Genomic DNA, 14,526 nt, shown 5'->3' with positions numbered 1-14,526 from the left:
AGGGTCCAAGAACCTTTCAAATACAGGTGGAATTATTCCTTGCATTTACATTAAAACTGGGACTGGTTACGGAAATCCCACCATTGGAGATGGATTGGTTTAGGCCTCTTGTTAGGGTGGTAGGGTGAGCTAACAAGGGTCATATATTGCAGTGTGAGGCAGGGGTCATAAATATCTGAGAAGTTGAATAATGAGAAGACTACTATGAAAGACATGTTGTCAGATAGTACCTGCTTTGTTACCCAATAGGTAGGCAGGTAGTCTTCTCAGAAGATTTGGAGATTGATCTGGACAATGAAGGTAGGTAAGAAGAGCATCCCAGGCAGGAGAAACACAAACAAGGTATATGATTGGGGAAATGTAATATGTTTTATATATAATGAGCAAACTAATTTGTATAAATAATGCAAGTATCCAAGAGGTTAAAAAGTGAGATTGGTACAAAATAGGGTGGACCTGAAAACTAAGCTGAGATGTTTGAGTATCATTCTTTCTCATTCATATCCACTTATTTTCATTCACTTCCACCCATCCTTCCATCCCCCTGCCCTTTACTCCTCCTCCTCTTCTAAGATGTTAGCCTGATCAAGGGTAGTGAGAATCATGTGTAGAAACAGGGCAGCCATGAAGAAGAGTGGATTGTAAAGAAGGACACTTCAGTCTTAGCTGAGGCCATTGTTGGATGCCTGAAAGGAAAGACCTTGCCTTCAACTGGAGATAGAGAACTGGGACTCAGGAGAGAGGCCAGAGCTATGTGCTGAGTTATGTTATGACATCATATACAACAGCAGAGACTCTGTCTAGAACAGCGAAGGACCAACTGTGTGCTTATGGGCTGAGAGAATGAGGGGGCTCAGCACAGAAAACAGAGCAGGAACAATCAGTACTCTATCTTCACGATAAGTAATTTGATTCAAGTGATGGTAGAAAATTAACAAATTTATTGATGAAGTAAATGAATTTGCTAATTCTTAATACAGCTTTTGACCAGGGTTTTTAGGCTATGTTGCAAAATCCATGCATATTTGGCACTGTCAAATAAGTCAAACACTGGGCTGTGAGAAAATTATAATGTTGGGTGGAGTGTTCTTTTGGAATTGGGGTTAGGTTTGTGCAAATTCGTTCTCATGATGTATTATCTCTAGATCACCAGATTTATAGATGATATAAACAGAATAACCAGCAAATGAATTAATCTCAGGGAAAACACTATTTATGTAACAGTGCAAATCCTAGTCTACTTGTATATTTCATACTAAAAGATAAAGGTGAATGTTATAAGAAAGTAACAGAATATAATTTGTTTGAAAAGAGATATGCCATAATTGGACTGGGGACTCAGAAAAGAACTAATTTTTTTTTCACTGGGAGAAGGGCACAATTGACTGGGGTTAGCGCAAACAAAGGCATCATTATGGAAAAACACAGCTATTAATCCCCATTTTTAGTGATTGACAATATTAATGTGAAGACAGTTATCCTGGTTCTAGAAAATAGATTAATCATAGAGGGCAATGATGCTAAACAGTGCTATGAAAAGTGCTTTTTTTTTCTTGAAGATATGAGCAAATTTAATGAATTTGAGTATTTGATGTTTGTAGTTTTTACAGCGTTAGAAGAATGATATCAGATGCTATAAAGTGAAGCTGTTGGGTAAAACTTGGTAAGGTTGTTCTTATGTGGTTTAAAATTTTCTTACCTGTAAGATAGTTGGCCACCAATGAAGTCTTTGGGTCTTCCCAAGGACTTCTGCAAAGGGAGATTTGTTGATTTCTGAGACCTTCTCTTTTCAGAACTGTTTCCATGGAACTTGAGAGGACTGGGGCCCAGAGAGCCCAGGGTTTGAGATTTGCAAGTCAAGACTAATAGATGCGGCATCAGATCAGTATTTTCTCTATTCCTCAAAGTCCATTTTTTAATATTTCCATTTTAGCAAATTCATCCTGATATTATCAACCAGGAAAAACATCTCTTCCATCACTGATTTCCCACACTCCTTGATCAGTAGCTTTCTGGTGGCAATTCTATTCTGTTTTAAATGCTGTTTTTACTGTTTTCTGTATGAAATGTGAACTCCTGGAAGGCCACTACTTCTGCAGCTACAGAATAGCTTTCAGCAGTGCTTGCTGTACAGTAGGTGTATAAAAAACATAGAGTTAGTAAAGTAATTGTGGGCCATTCAGTCAACATTGTTCAGAGCCTTTGTCTTAGTGTCCTTTTATGAAGAATTTAACAAATCTTCGAAAGGGTAAGGTTGATGTAGGCCTGTGGTGGCCATTTTCCATTGCTTATGTTTGAGAAGCCAGACAGCCTCTTGTAGAAGAAATGAATAGAGACTTCTATAAAGAAGATTCTCCTAGAGCCATGGTTCTTTACCTCTTTTGAGTTAACCACCCCTTTGGGTAAGCTATGAAATTCAAACAATTCCTCAAGGAGAAAAGTGCATATCTCTCCAAATTTTGCTCCCAACTTGAATGGTCCAGACTCCTGAAGGTCCAGGTTAAGAACTTCATAGCCAAGAGAATAATGAATTTGGAAACAGCAATCCCTGTGTAATGAACAGGAGGAAAATAAAAGTACTGAATATTTGTCAAGACATTGAAATATTTTGATAATCAAAGTGATAAAATGTTCTGTATAATAGATACTCAAGGCATTGCAGAGAATAAAGATACGTTTGGGCATCTGTTATGGTCAGGGTTGAATGACCCTCTTTGAAAGACCTGGAAAATATTCTGTGCCAGGAAAGGATATCTGTGAGATATAAGTAATCTATTGTCGTATAAAGTGTTGTAATCAGGAATTTAAAGTAAAAGAAAATGAAATTAAAAGATGTCCTTGTGGAGTGAGGACTTGTCTCTGGCCTCTACCACCAACTCCATTTTCCCCAAATTATCCCCATTGTCTTTATCTCACAGCCCAAATCAGGCACTAGAAATGGATACATCACCAACATTTTAAAGTCTGATGTCCCACATCTATTAAACCATCCATATGGGCTTTTTTCTACTTTTTTTTTTTTCTTGAGGGGAAGGAGGAGAGGAGGTAGTGTGCAAAACCAAGTTTTCAGAAAAGAAAAGATTATTTTCACCATAATGATGTATACAACTGTATTGACAAAGTGAAATGCACTTCAAGTGGCTAGAGATACACTACACCACGCAAAAAAAGAGTCTTGGCCAAGGAGTAAGAGTACCTGGATTTGGTCTGCCTTCAACTATGTGATTCTGGGTTTCACTACATAACTCTAATTGGATTGGTTGTGGGCTGTGAAAGAAAGAGAGAGGTCAAAGATGAGACCTAGGCTTTGGGCTTGAACAAATGGTAAATAGGTGTGCCATTTATACGACATGGCATTACTCACGGAAGGAGTGATTGAGGTGGGGAGATGGCAATCAAAATTCCATTTGGGGCATGTTAAATGCAATGTGCCTTGTCTTCATGCAGGTTGAAATGGTAGGTAGGCAGTTGAAAATAACAGACTGGCCCTCTGGTGAGAGGTTGGAGCTATAAATACATACTTGGGAGTTATCAGTGAATAGATGCTGTTTATGGCCATGCGCTTTGAGGAAAGCACCTAGGCAGTGAACGTGTAGATTAAAGAGGTCTGTGGCCCCAATCCATTGTTTATAAATGTTAATCTCTCGTGCATGGGAGCACATCTCCAATTTAATAATGGAAATTAAAATCTATTTGCCTTATTAAATTTATTTTTAAACATTCTGAAAATGAGGTACATTGTATAAAACTAACCAGCTGGGGATTGGGTGGAGGAAGTGGGTGTGGTGATAAAAGGGCAACATATGGTGTTAAAACTGTTCAGTGTCTTGACTGTGGTGACTGAGTGAACCTAGACAGATAATAAATTGTACAGAAATCCATACAAATGAGTGTGCATAAAACTAAGGAAATTGGAATAGGATGGATGACTGTATCAATCAGTATTCTGGTTGTACATGATGGTCTAGTTTTGTAAGATGTTACCATTGAGGGAAACGGGGCAGTGTACAATGGATATCTCTCAATTATTTCTTACAATTGCATGTGAAACTGCAGTTATCTCAACTGAGGAGTCAACCTTTAAGAAAGCATTCATAATCCTAAAGATGCTACCAGAAAACTACTAGAGCTAATCAGTGAATTTTGTAAAGTAGCAGGATACAAAATTAATGCACAGAAATCTCTTGCCTTCCTATACACTAATGATGAAAAATCTGAAAGTGAAATTAAGAAAACACTCCCATTTCCCATTGCAACAAAAAGAATAAAATATCTAGCAATAAACCTAAGGAGACAAAAGACCTGTATGCAGAAAACTATAAGACACTGATGAAAGAAATTAAATATGATACAAAGAGATGGAGAGATATACCATGTTCTTGGATCAGAAGAATCAACAGTGTGAAAATGACTATACTACCCAAAGCAATCTACAGATTCAGTGCGATCCCTATCAAACTACCAGTGGCATTTTTCACAGAACTAGAACAAAAAATTTCACAATTTATATGGAAACACAGAAGACCCCAAATAGCCAAAACAATCTTGAGAAAGAAAAACAGAGCTGGAGGAATCAGGCTCCCTGACCTCAGACTATACTACAAAGCTACAGTAATCAAGACAGTATGGTACTGGCACAAAAACAGAAATATAGATCAATGGAACAGGATAGAAAGCCCAGAGATAAACACACGCACATATGCTCACTTTATCTTTGATAAAGGAGGCAAGAATATACAGTGGAGAAAAGACAGCCCCTTCAATAAGTGGTGCTGGGAAAACTGGACAGCTACATGTAAAAGAATGAAATTAGAACACTCCCTAACACCATACACAGAAATAAACTCAAAATGGATTAAAGACCTAAATATAAGGCCAGGCACTATCAAACTCTTAGAGGAAAACATAGGCAGAACACTCTACGACATAAATCACAGCAAGATCCTTTTTGACCCACCTCCTAGAGAAATGGAAGTAAAAACAAAAATAAACAAATGGGACCTAATGAAACTTAAAAGCTTTTGCACAGCAAAAGAAACCATAAACAAGACGGAAATACAACCCTCAGAATGGGAAAAAATATTTGCAAACGAAGCAACTGACAAAGGATTAATCTCTAAAATTTACAAGCAGCTCAATATCAAAAAAACAAACAACCCAATCCAAAAGTGGGCAGAAGACCTAAATAGACATTTCTCCAAAGAAGATATACAGATTGCCAACAAACACATGAAAGAATGCTCAACATCATTAATCATTAGAGAAATGCAAATCAAAACTACAATGAGATATCACCTCACACCAGTCAGAATGGCCGTCATCAAAAAATCTAGAAACAGTAAATGCTGGAGAGGGTGTGGAGAAAAGGAAACCCTCTTGCATTGTTGGTGGGAATGTAAATTGGTCCAGCCACTATGGAGAACAGTATGGAGGTTCCTTAAAAAACTAAAACTAGAGCTACCATACAACCCAGCAATGCCACTACTGGGCATATACCCTGAGAAAACCATAATTCAAAAAGAGTCATGTACCAAAGTGTTCATTGCAGCTCTATTTACAATAGCCAGGACATGGAAGCAACCTAAGTGTCCATCGACAGATGAATGGATAAAGGAGATGTGGCACATATATACAATGGAATATTACTCAGCCATAAAAAGAAACGAAATTGAGTTATTTGTAGTGAGGTGGATGGACCCAGAATCTGCCATACAAAGTGAAGTAAGTCAGAAAGAGAAAGACAAATACTGTATGCTAACACATATATATGGAATCTTAAAAAAAAAAAAAAATTCATAAAGAACCTAGGGACAAGACGGGAATAAAGACACAGACCTACTAGAGAATGGACTTGAGGATATGGGGCGGGGGAAGGCTAAGCTGGGATAAAGTGAGAGAGTGGACATATATGGCTATATATACACTACCAAACGTAAAATTGATAGCTAGTGGGAAGCAGCCGCATAGCACAGGGAGGTCAGCTCGGTGCTTTGTGACCACCTAGAGAGGTGGGATAGGGAGGGTGGGAGGCAGGGAGACCCAAGAGGGAGGAGATCTGGGGATATATGTATATGTATAGCTGATTCACTTTGTTATAAAGCAGAAACTAACACAGCATTGTAAAGCAATTATACTCCAATAAAGATGTTTAAAAAAATTCATAAAAATTATATAAACTTTCAACTGTGTTTGAGTTTGGTAATACTCAAAAGAAAACAAAACATATGGCACATGGAATGGTAAACTAAAATTCTTACTTACAGTTAACCAGCTGATTTACCTCCTTGAATTCTGTCTAGCATTACATAAAACAAAGACAACCAGTAAAAAGTTTTATTGGTTGTCTTTATTATATTAGCTTTTCCTCTTTTTTTTGTAAACATGTTTGGGAGTATGCTTTTCTGGTTTCACAGAAATGGCACTGTAGTCATCAGTCACATTTCAGTCTCTGATTGCTATTAACGGACAGTTTAGTACAGTAATGCTCTGCTTTTCTTTGTCTATATGTTTTCAGACATATGCAGTTAAGGCATTAATATTTTTTTTAAAGTAGTAGAAAACTCAGAAAGAAAACACTTGCAGACTGCAGAAGTGACTGAAACAATTCCATTTAAAGTTAAATAAGAACTGTTAATATGAAGATACAACTAGTTAAAGATGTTAAATAATATTTTGTGGTGAAATATGAAGGAGAATTTTTAAGGTTTTAAGATGTTAAATGCTATTTCTTGGTGGAACTGTAACTCTTCACTGCAAGTAACCATTTTATTTTTTTGTGGAAAAATATTTATCAGCATTTAAGCAAAATGAGAAGATACCCCATATTACGTTTACTGTATTTGAGGTACTGTACTTAGGGTTCTTACACATAATTTTTGTTTTTAGGACCTTGATTTCGGTTACCTGGAATAGGCATTTATCATCTATTTTTTTCCTTAATAATTTTGTTAGTTTTTAATGTAAGTCATTTTGACTTCAGATGCAGTGAACAGAGAGACTTGTTTCTGTTTGATTTTGAATATGAATCAATTAAAATAAAAAGTGTATTTTTTTTTGAGATGATATAGCAACTCCTTTACAACAAGGATTTAGTTTAAGAAAATCTTGGCTATTTAAAAACTTGTTTTTAAATAAAGTTGATTTTTTTATATAAACTTGGGAACATATTTTTTGGAATATGTTTGGAAAGGTGACCTTAGATCTGTTAAACAGATAGATGGATTGATATAGAGGGACAGGTAGACTTCCTTATGTCCCTCTTAACCTGTTTGTGATGGAGACAGGCACAGTGACCTTTCCGAAGTCCTGTTTAAAACCTCCCGGTGAAATCCCGGTGCTATAGGAACCAATTCCAACCTCCCTAATTTGCCTGCGAAGAGTAGGCTTATAAAATAGTCCCACCTCTCTCTCCAGCCCCATCTCTCATGAACCTTCCCTTCTTCCCCCTCTCCCCCCATTCCATTCCCCAAACCACTGTCTGCTCTCACCTCCAGACATTTGGTGCCCTCTTACTGGAGCACCTACCCTTCTTCTTGACCCTTCGTATACATTCTGACACCACCATCCTACTGACCTGCTTTGCCCCTACTCCTCTTTTTCAGAATTTTTCTTATTAAGGCTATTTTTTTTTAATGTAACACGGTAAATTTGTAGTTCTTCAGCAAATGGACAAGTTAATCTTATTCTCCTGGGTGTTTAATGTTGTACTCAGTACTAATCCAATTTTTAGATGGACTTTTACTAAAGTATGGTTGTATTGTGTGGTCTAGGCTTCTTAATGAGGGAAGTGGGAGAGGGGAAGGAATTAAAGAGAAACATTGGCCTTGTTCACATCTGTAACCCACCCAGTGCAGCCCACACCGTGCATGGCCTGGCCCATAGGACTGCCTCGATTTAAGAGGTCTTAATGAACTAATACAGGGAGATAGAAGGAATCATGAGGAAAAGTTAAAAGAGGTTATAGAAAAAGTTAAGGATTATGTCAGTGGAGAAGTTAAAGTAATATTCCATGTAGATGGAAATATCTATAAAAATGAGGATAGCATGCTAAGCTTTCAGTCAAATTTAGAACAAGAGAATGGAATTCTAACGTGGTGCCGGTCTGTGAAGGGATTTCTTGGCAGTATGAGCCTGTTGGTACTAGAATGAGGAGCATATGAAGACCTAAATGGTAGAAAGTTACAGCAATCAATCAAATAGTGCCTTGATAGTTTAGCACAAATAAAAACTTATTATAAAAATGAAGGAAATATTTTTTGAAAGATCAAGGAAAAAAGTGAAACATTACTCAGTATCTCACTATCCAGAAATGCATTCTGGGAATTTGAAAGAACAAAACAAGAGATTTATCTATTTTGAACTATTTAGGACTGACCTTAATGAAGGCAGAAGGATGGCCTGAATAAACTTAATGACAGCTTAATGCATCCTCAAGGAAACAAGGACTTCTTGGTTTAGCTCTGTTGTGGACAGGTTGGGCAAAGAATTATTATAATTAGATTTTTTGGTAAGCTGAGCTATTAACCTTAGAGATTTATTACCTTTTTTGTGAGCAAACCACAATGAAAAGTGCCCAAGAAATTTAATTAGAGTGTCAATCTAATTAAACAACTTTCTGTGTTCTCAGTAGGTAGTTGAGAGAATTTATGAAGTTTTTTCAGAGTCATTTTGTCTTTGCTTTAATCTGTAGGTCACTGCCATTAAGTAATCATGTATGTGTGATTTCTGTTTTATTTTCAAGTTGGATAATGCAGATGAACAAGCAGCCCAGATCAGAAGGGAACTTGATGGTCGTTTGCAGTTGGCAGAGAAAATGGCAAAGGTAAATTGTTAACTTTGATATACTGTACCACATTTCTTTCTGTACTTAGATTTCTGTGAGCTGAAAGAGTTCTGTATAGATAAAGCCAGCATAATTTTATTTTCTCATCTCCATGCATACCTCTTAAGCCCAGGTACCTGAATGCATATTATCTAAAATGGAGCACATTATCTATTTTACATATCCATCCTTATATAAGATGTTTAAATTCAGTGGTAACTTTTATAGATTATTCTTAAAGCAATGCCTGAATTTCTCAAACTGCCAGACTTAGAAGAATTTTAATACTGCACTAAGCATAATATAATCATGCTTAGTGCATGAGAGAAAACCATCCTGCCTGCAGAATCATACAATGTATTCTGAAGTATCTAGCACAGTGCTTGGCACACAGTGGTGTCAACTAATATTTGAATGGATGAAAAATATAATTTGAAGTTTCTAGTACAGAGTCTCATAGGGCATATTGAATACAATATTTTGTTTACTTTTATTTATACAATCATTGTGTGAACAGAAATAGATTTCAAACAAAAGCCATGAGTTTCTTTTTAATTCTGAGAACTCTTTGTCTAAATCATTCTCTAGTAAATTGATGCATTAATTTACTTCAGTGGTAAAAATAAAATTTTAGTCTCTTAAAATAGACTTGAGGTTATAATGCTGTTGATCTGAGAATAAGATTTTTTTCCTTTTGCTAAATGAAAAATGTGAGTATTTGATAGACTCTCCCTCCCTCCCTCTGTGTCTGTCTCTGTCCTGTCTCTCTGAAGAATCCTCTCTGTTGGGGATTTTTCTTCTTTTTAAAAACTTTAGGCATAACATGTATATAGCAAAGTGCACAGATTTTAAGTTTACAGCTTGATGAATGTGTATACGCCCTGTATTAACTACCTCCCAAATCAAGATAGTGAACTTTTCCAGCACTTTAAGGAGATATATCCCATACTGCATGTGACTATTGAAGTTTTGTGTTTTTCAAAGAAAAATGTATTTATGAATATGTAAGTTTTAAGACTAGTACTGTGTTTATCTAAATGTGTATGAAATTTAAAAGTAGCCAAGTTGTTGAGAAATAGATGTAAATAGAAATACATAGAAAATTGAGAGAAATTGGGTAACAGAGATGACCGTAAGTTGTGAGAACCAAGCCAAGGGCAGAGAGTGAAAAGACAACACATCTTGTTACCACCCTCTGGAGAGGTACTACATCATTCTAGAGATTCAGAAGTGGAATTCATAGGCTAGGAATCAAGTATTAGCTTGAGGCTTTGGGAAGCTTTAGGGAGAGAAATGCATTCCCCAGAATCCTAACCTGAGTTGGAAGCTGTCTGTGTCTGGAAGGGCACTGCTTTTCTTGAAGCCCTGAGGCTAAGAGAGAATCCAGAGAGATGTGCCCGACAGTGTGGGCAGGACTCTGGACCTGTGATCAGCATTTCTCAGTTGCCTACTTGTATTTAGATTGTACCTGAGCTGTACACACTGTCATAAGTTGAACTTCTTCAAGGGCCTGGCTGAATATGTGATAGTTTAGATGAATTTCTAGAGGGTTACAGAACAGGATGGAAAGCCTTGGGTGTGTCCCCGAGCTCATGTCTGTGGAAGAGGATGTGTGGTGTGTGTGTAACCTCTGGACTGAGTGAGAGGAGCAGGGTCAGTGATGCCCATACAGCAGCTTCTCTTTGCGGGGACCTTGATGATTTCATCAGAAGTGCTGATAAAGTAGAAAAAGCGTGGAGACAGGTGTCTGGGAACTGACTATACTGCTGAACTGAATGAATAAGCATTTTCAGAACTCTAATGGAAAACTGATGAACTCATAAAAGTGCTAACAAAAGATCAAGATAAAAAAAATTACATGGGACTGAGTGAACTGATGAGGATGATTATAATTTTTGTGACTTTCTGTTCGAATTAAAAAAAAAAAATCCCACAAGGACTCAGAGGCAAAAAATATACAAATCAATTTTCACTTAAAGTAAAGGAGCTGTTACAGTGGAGAATTCCTGGACTGAATGTCAATATTATGGCATAGTATGAGTGTGTTTCGTGCTTGATAATTGCAATCATTGTTGCTTCTGTTGTGGTCATCCATTTACAATGCTTGGTGTCAGTAAAAATAAAATACAGTGTGTGTGTGTGTGTGTGTGTGTGTGTGTGTGTAAAAAAAAAAAGCGTGGAGAAGGAAGGAATTGGAACTGATGGGATTGGAACAACAACAACAGCAAAAAACACCCCAAAATATAATGCCTTTTGGTAAATATATTGACATAGCAGATAGAGCATGTTTAATTGCCTTCTACTTCAGTTTCACCAAATTTAAGCCACCTTCATAAAATATAAGGCTAATTATAACTTACTGACCTTGTTGTCTTAGATCTCTACAATAATCCTGTGAATCCACAAGGGCAGATGATATAATGAATTTATTTTATAGACAAGGAGACTGAGGTTTAGGGAAGATTACTTAACAAATCAGAAGACCTCAAACGCTGGTCTTTGGACTCCAGAGCTTAGGTTTGCTCTCTTAGGCCCTGATACCTCTTCAGTCTCATAAATCCAGAAGTGTGGTTTATTCATAGTTTATAGTTTGCAGTCAACTATTAGTAGCACCTGTCATGCTTTACAACACAGTATAATAACACTGAAACCACAGGGCAGAAGTCTGTTTCAAGGGATGTAAATATTGACTTTAATATTTTAGCCAAGGCATAATTAGGAAGTAGTAGGAGAAAAAAATATGGCTGGACTGGGCCAGAAAGACTTGTGGGCCAGATCCATGATTGCTGTTTCCTCGATATAGGCAACTTATTTAACCTTTTGGAGCCTGAATTTTGCTATTCATAAATTCAATGAATAAATATTTCTTGAACACCTGTTAAGATAACCAGGCACTATTTTAGGCACTTGGGATACATCCAGACAAATGTAGTTCTCTTAGGATAAAGCCAGACAAAAATATTCCTGCCATGCCCTCAGGGAGCTTACATTTTATTTGGGAGAGACTTACAGTAATTACTGTAACTGAATTATGGAAGGTGAACATTTGCTACTTAGAAAATAAAGCAGAGAAGGTGGAATCGGGAATGTGGGAGGGAAGGAGAGTGTTGAAAATTTCCAGTCAAGTGGTCAGGGTAGGCCAGTTCTTGGCAGTACTGTCTTTCTAGTACATCAGGGTCAGAAAGTTGGAATCATCTTTGCCTCCTTTTTTCCTCATGCCAAATTTATCAGGAAATCCATTTCTATCTATCTTCAAAGTATTTCCACGATCTGACAGTTGTCACCGCGTTCATCCTACCACTCTGGTCCATGCTTCATCTACTGGAAAGTTAAGAACGCTTACAGTGACTAAAGTTGAATAATGGAAATTTTATGGAGCAAATTTTTTTTAATGTATATAGTGCGTTAGGGCTGCTAATGGGCTAAGCTGTACAGAGGACTAAATTAGAACGTTGAAACTGTGGTTTATAGGAACAACTCACAGGTAAACTACAGAATAACCCTATTTCTGATGCTGTTCTAATTTAAAAGATCAAATTTAATATGTACATTAGTTGTACAGTTGGTTTTGTTTCCAAGAAAGAGGCAACATAAGCAGGCTAAATAAAATTTATGAAATATTATCGACAAACCTCAAAGCTTTAAAAGAGAGTTGTTGGGGTTTTTTCCCCAGAGAGAAAAAGAAAATCTAGTATAGTCTATTTCCTGAAAAGTTTGAAAATGCTGATGAAACAGTTAATTTGGGTGATTCCTGCCAGTCTCCTCCTTGAAAAATGATAATGACTGAAGTGTTTTTAATGAAAGCTAAGTAAGAATAGATTTTTTTTTCATGTGCTAATGCTAAGTTTTCCATTAAAAAACACCTTAAAAATTTGGAGAAAATAACTGGTACATCCAAACTTTCAAACATGTGATATGTTTGCCTTTTGCTTTGCTAAAATGTTTCTAAAAGGCAAAAGTGTGACTGTTACATGAATATAAAATGAACAAACAATAATGATTGTACTCAGTGTATAATTAATGAGCACACTAGTTAGATGTTAAAACTAGTCTGAAGGGCATTTGAAAAGTAGGTGTTTTTAGGCAAAGTTAAAGTAAGATTCAAGTATTAGATATAAAAGTGGTTAAAAAAAACTGGTTAATTTCCAACAGGGATTTAAACTATAACCATTGGATTATCTTAGTCACCAGACACACATTATTTATATCTTTACCAGACAAAATTCTACAAAGTAACGTGTGACTTCACTTGTAAACAGGATCTTTAATCAATGTAAACAGTAAATTGAACTAGGTACATTTCCCCCACATGGTCCTTGGATGGCCTTTGCTCACATATGACGTTGGAAGGACCTGTTCCCTCACCTTTTTGCCTTATATCTGAGTTTTGGATGCTTTTTATGACAGCTTTTAAAATTAGTCCACAAATGTAAAAATGTTTTTATGCTTTATTTTCTTTTTCCTCTTTTGCATGTATTGAAAAACTATCCAAAACATTATTCCCTGCATCCCCAAAGGAAACCAAGTTACTATATAACTGAGTAGTTACGTGTTTTTCCTGAGGATGCAAACTTACTGTGTGGGAATGTTGCTTCAAGCTATAGAGGAATATTAAAAGGATACTTAAGAATCTTCCTTGGGAAAGTTTACTATGGATGTAGGTATTTAATCTCTCTGTGGTATAAATACGCAATTTTAACATTGATTATATGTAAATTATTTTAAAAGAAATATGTCAAGGTTATATTGGGGGAAAAGAAAAACAGGTGGTCCAGGACTCTGGGAATGATTCATGAGGTGGAGCCAGATGCTCCTTTCCAGCCCATGAACAGACTGGTGCAAGTGAGTCAGACCAGGGGCAGGTTGATGAATGCATTGTGGATGTATTCCATTCACCCTGGAGATGGGGATTTCTTAGGTAACAGTTTGAATGATGCCAAAGGAGACAGTAGTAAAGGCAGTGATTTTTCTGGAACATTAGGCAGTCATTCATTTGAATGATGGGAGCTTGAGGCTGTCATCCCCCAGCCAGTTTTATACCGCTGTCATTACATTACATCGCATTTCCCATCATAAAGCTGTATACCCTCTACCTTTCAGAGAGAAGACCTAAGTGCCAGGCTGTCAGAGGTTAAAGAAAGAGCCAAGAGTATGAGGAAACCTCACTTGCTATTTGTGGGAATGTAAATGGGTATAACCTTCTCTAAGGGCAATTTGGCGATAGCTGTTAATATCTATCTAAGTATCAATACTTGGAATGTCCTTTTAACTGAGTGAAAGAAACAGAAGTCTGATTGCAGAGGTCTGAGGACTGAATGGCAACACTCATGTAATTTGGGAAGAAAATTGAATCTCCTAATTTGATATTATTACTTTTTCATGTACAGCTTTTATCATAAATTTACATTAGGCTTTAAACTTAATTTTTTCTAAACCTTTACTAAAAAACTGAATTTATGGCAATAAGGGATCTTGATACATTTGTATGACATGAAAGTTAAGTAATTTTAGAAGTATGGCCATATTTCTATTTCATAGTAAAGGTTTTTCAATTTGAATGCCTAACACATCAGTGGTATGAAAGAGAGATACTGTTAAAATGTTTGTTTCTTAACAGTCAGAGGCAGTATATACTGAACATTCTTCTTATAGACCAGTTGTTCCAAGTATTTCAAAGATATCAGTGGCTAATTAAGATTCATCTA

General features: G+C 36.5%; 1 protein-coding gene across 5 annotated transcripts in view; it reads left to right on the top strand.

Annotated features, from left to right (window-relative positions):
* The window catches only part of CADPS2 (calcium dependent secretion activator 2), a 484,769-nt gene that overhangs the window by 162,945 nt on the left and 307,298 nt on the right, over positions 1-14,526 (top strand). For all 5 annotated transcript variants that reach the window (XM_082846689.1, XM_082846688.1, XM_082846687.1 and 2 more), the window contains exon 4: positions 8,741-8,821. In XM_082846689.1, coding sequence (XP_082702815.1) covers positions 8,741-8,821 — 81 coding nt within the window. The remainder of the gene's footprint in view (positions 1-8,740; positions 8,822-14,526) is intronic.

The sequence above is a fragment of the Leucopleurus acutus genome (assembly GCF_964270905.1).
Source record: "Leucopleurus acutus genome assembly, chromosome: 9".
NCBI lineage: Eukaryota > Metazoa > Chordata > Mammalia > Artiodactyla > Delphinidae > Leucopleurus > Leucopleurus acutus.
This window is presented reverse-complemented; position numbering and strand designations above follow the sequence as displayed.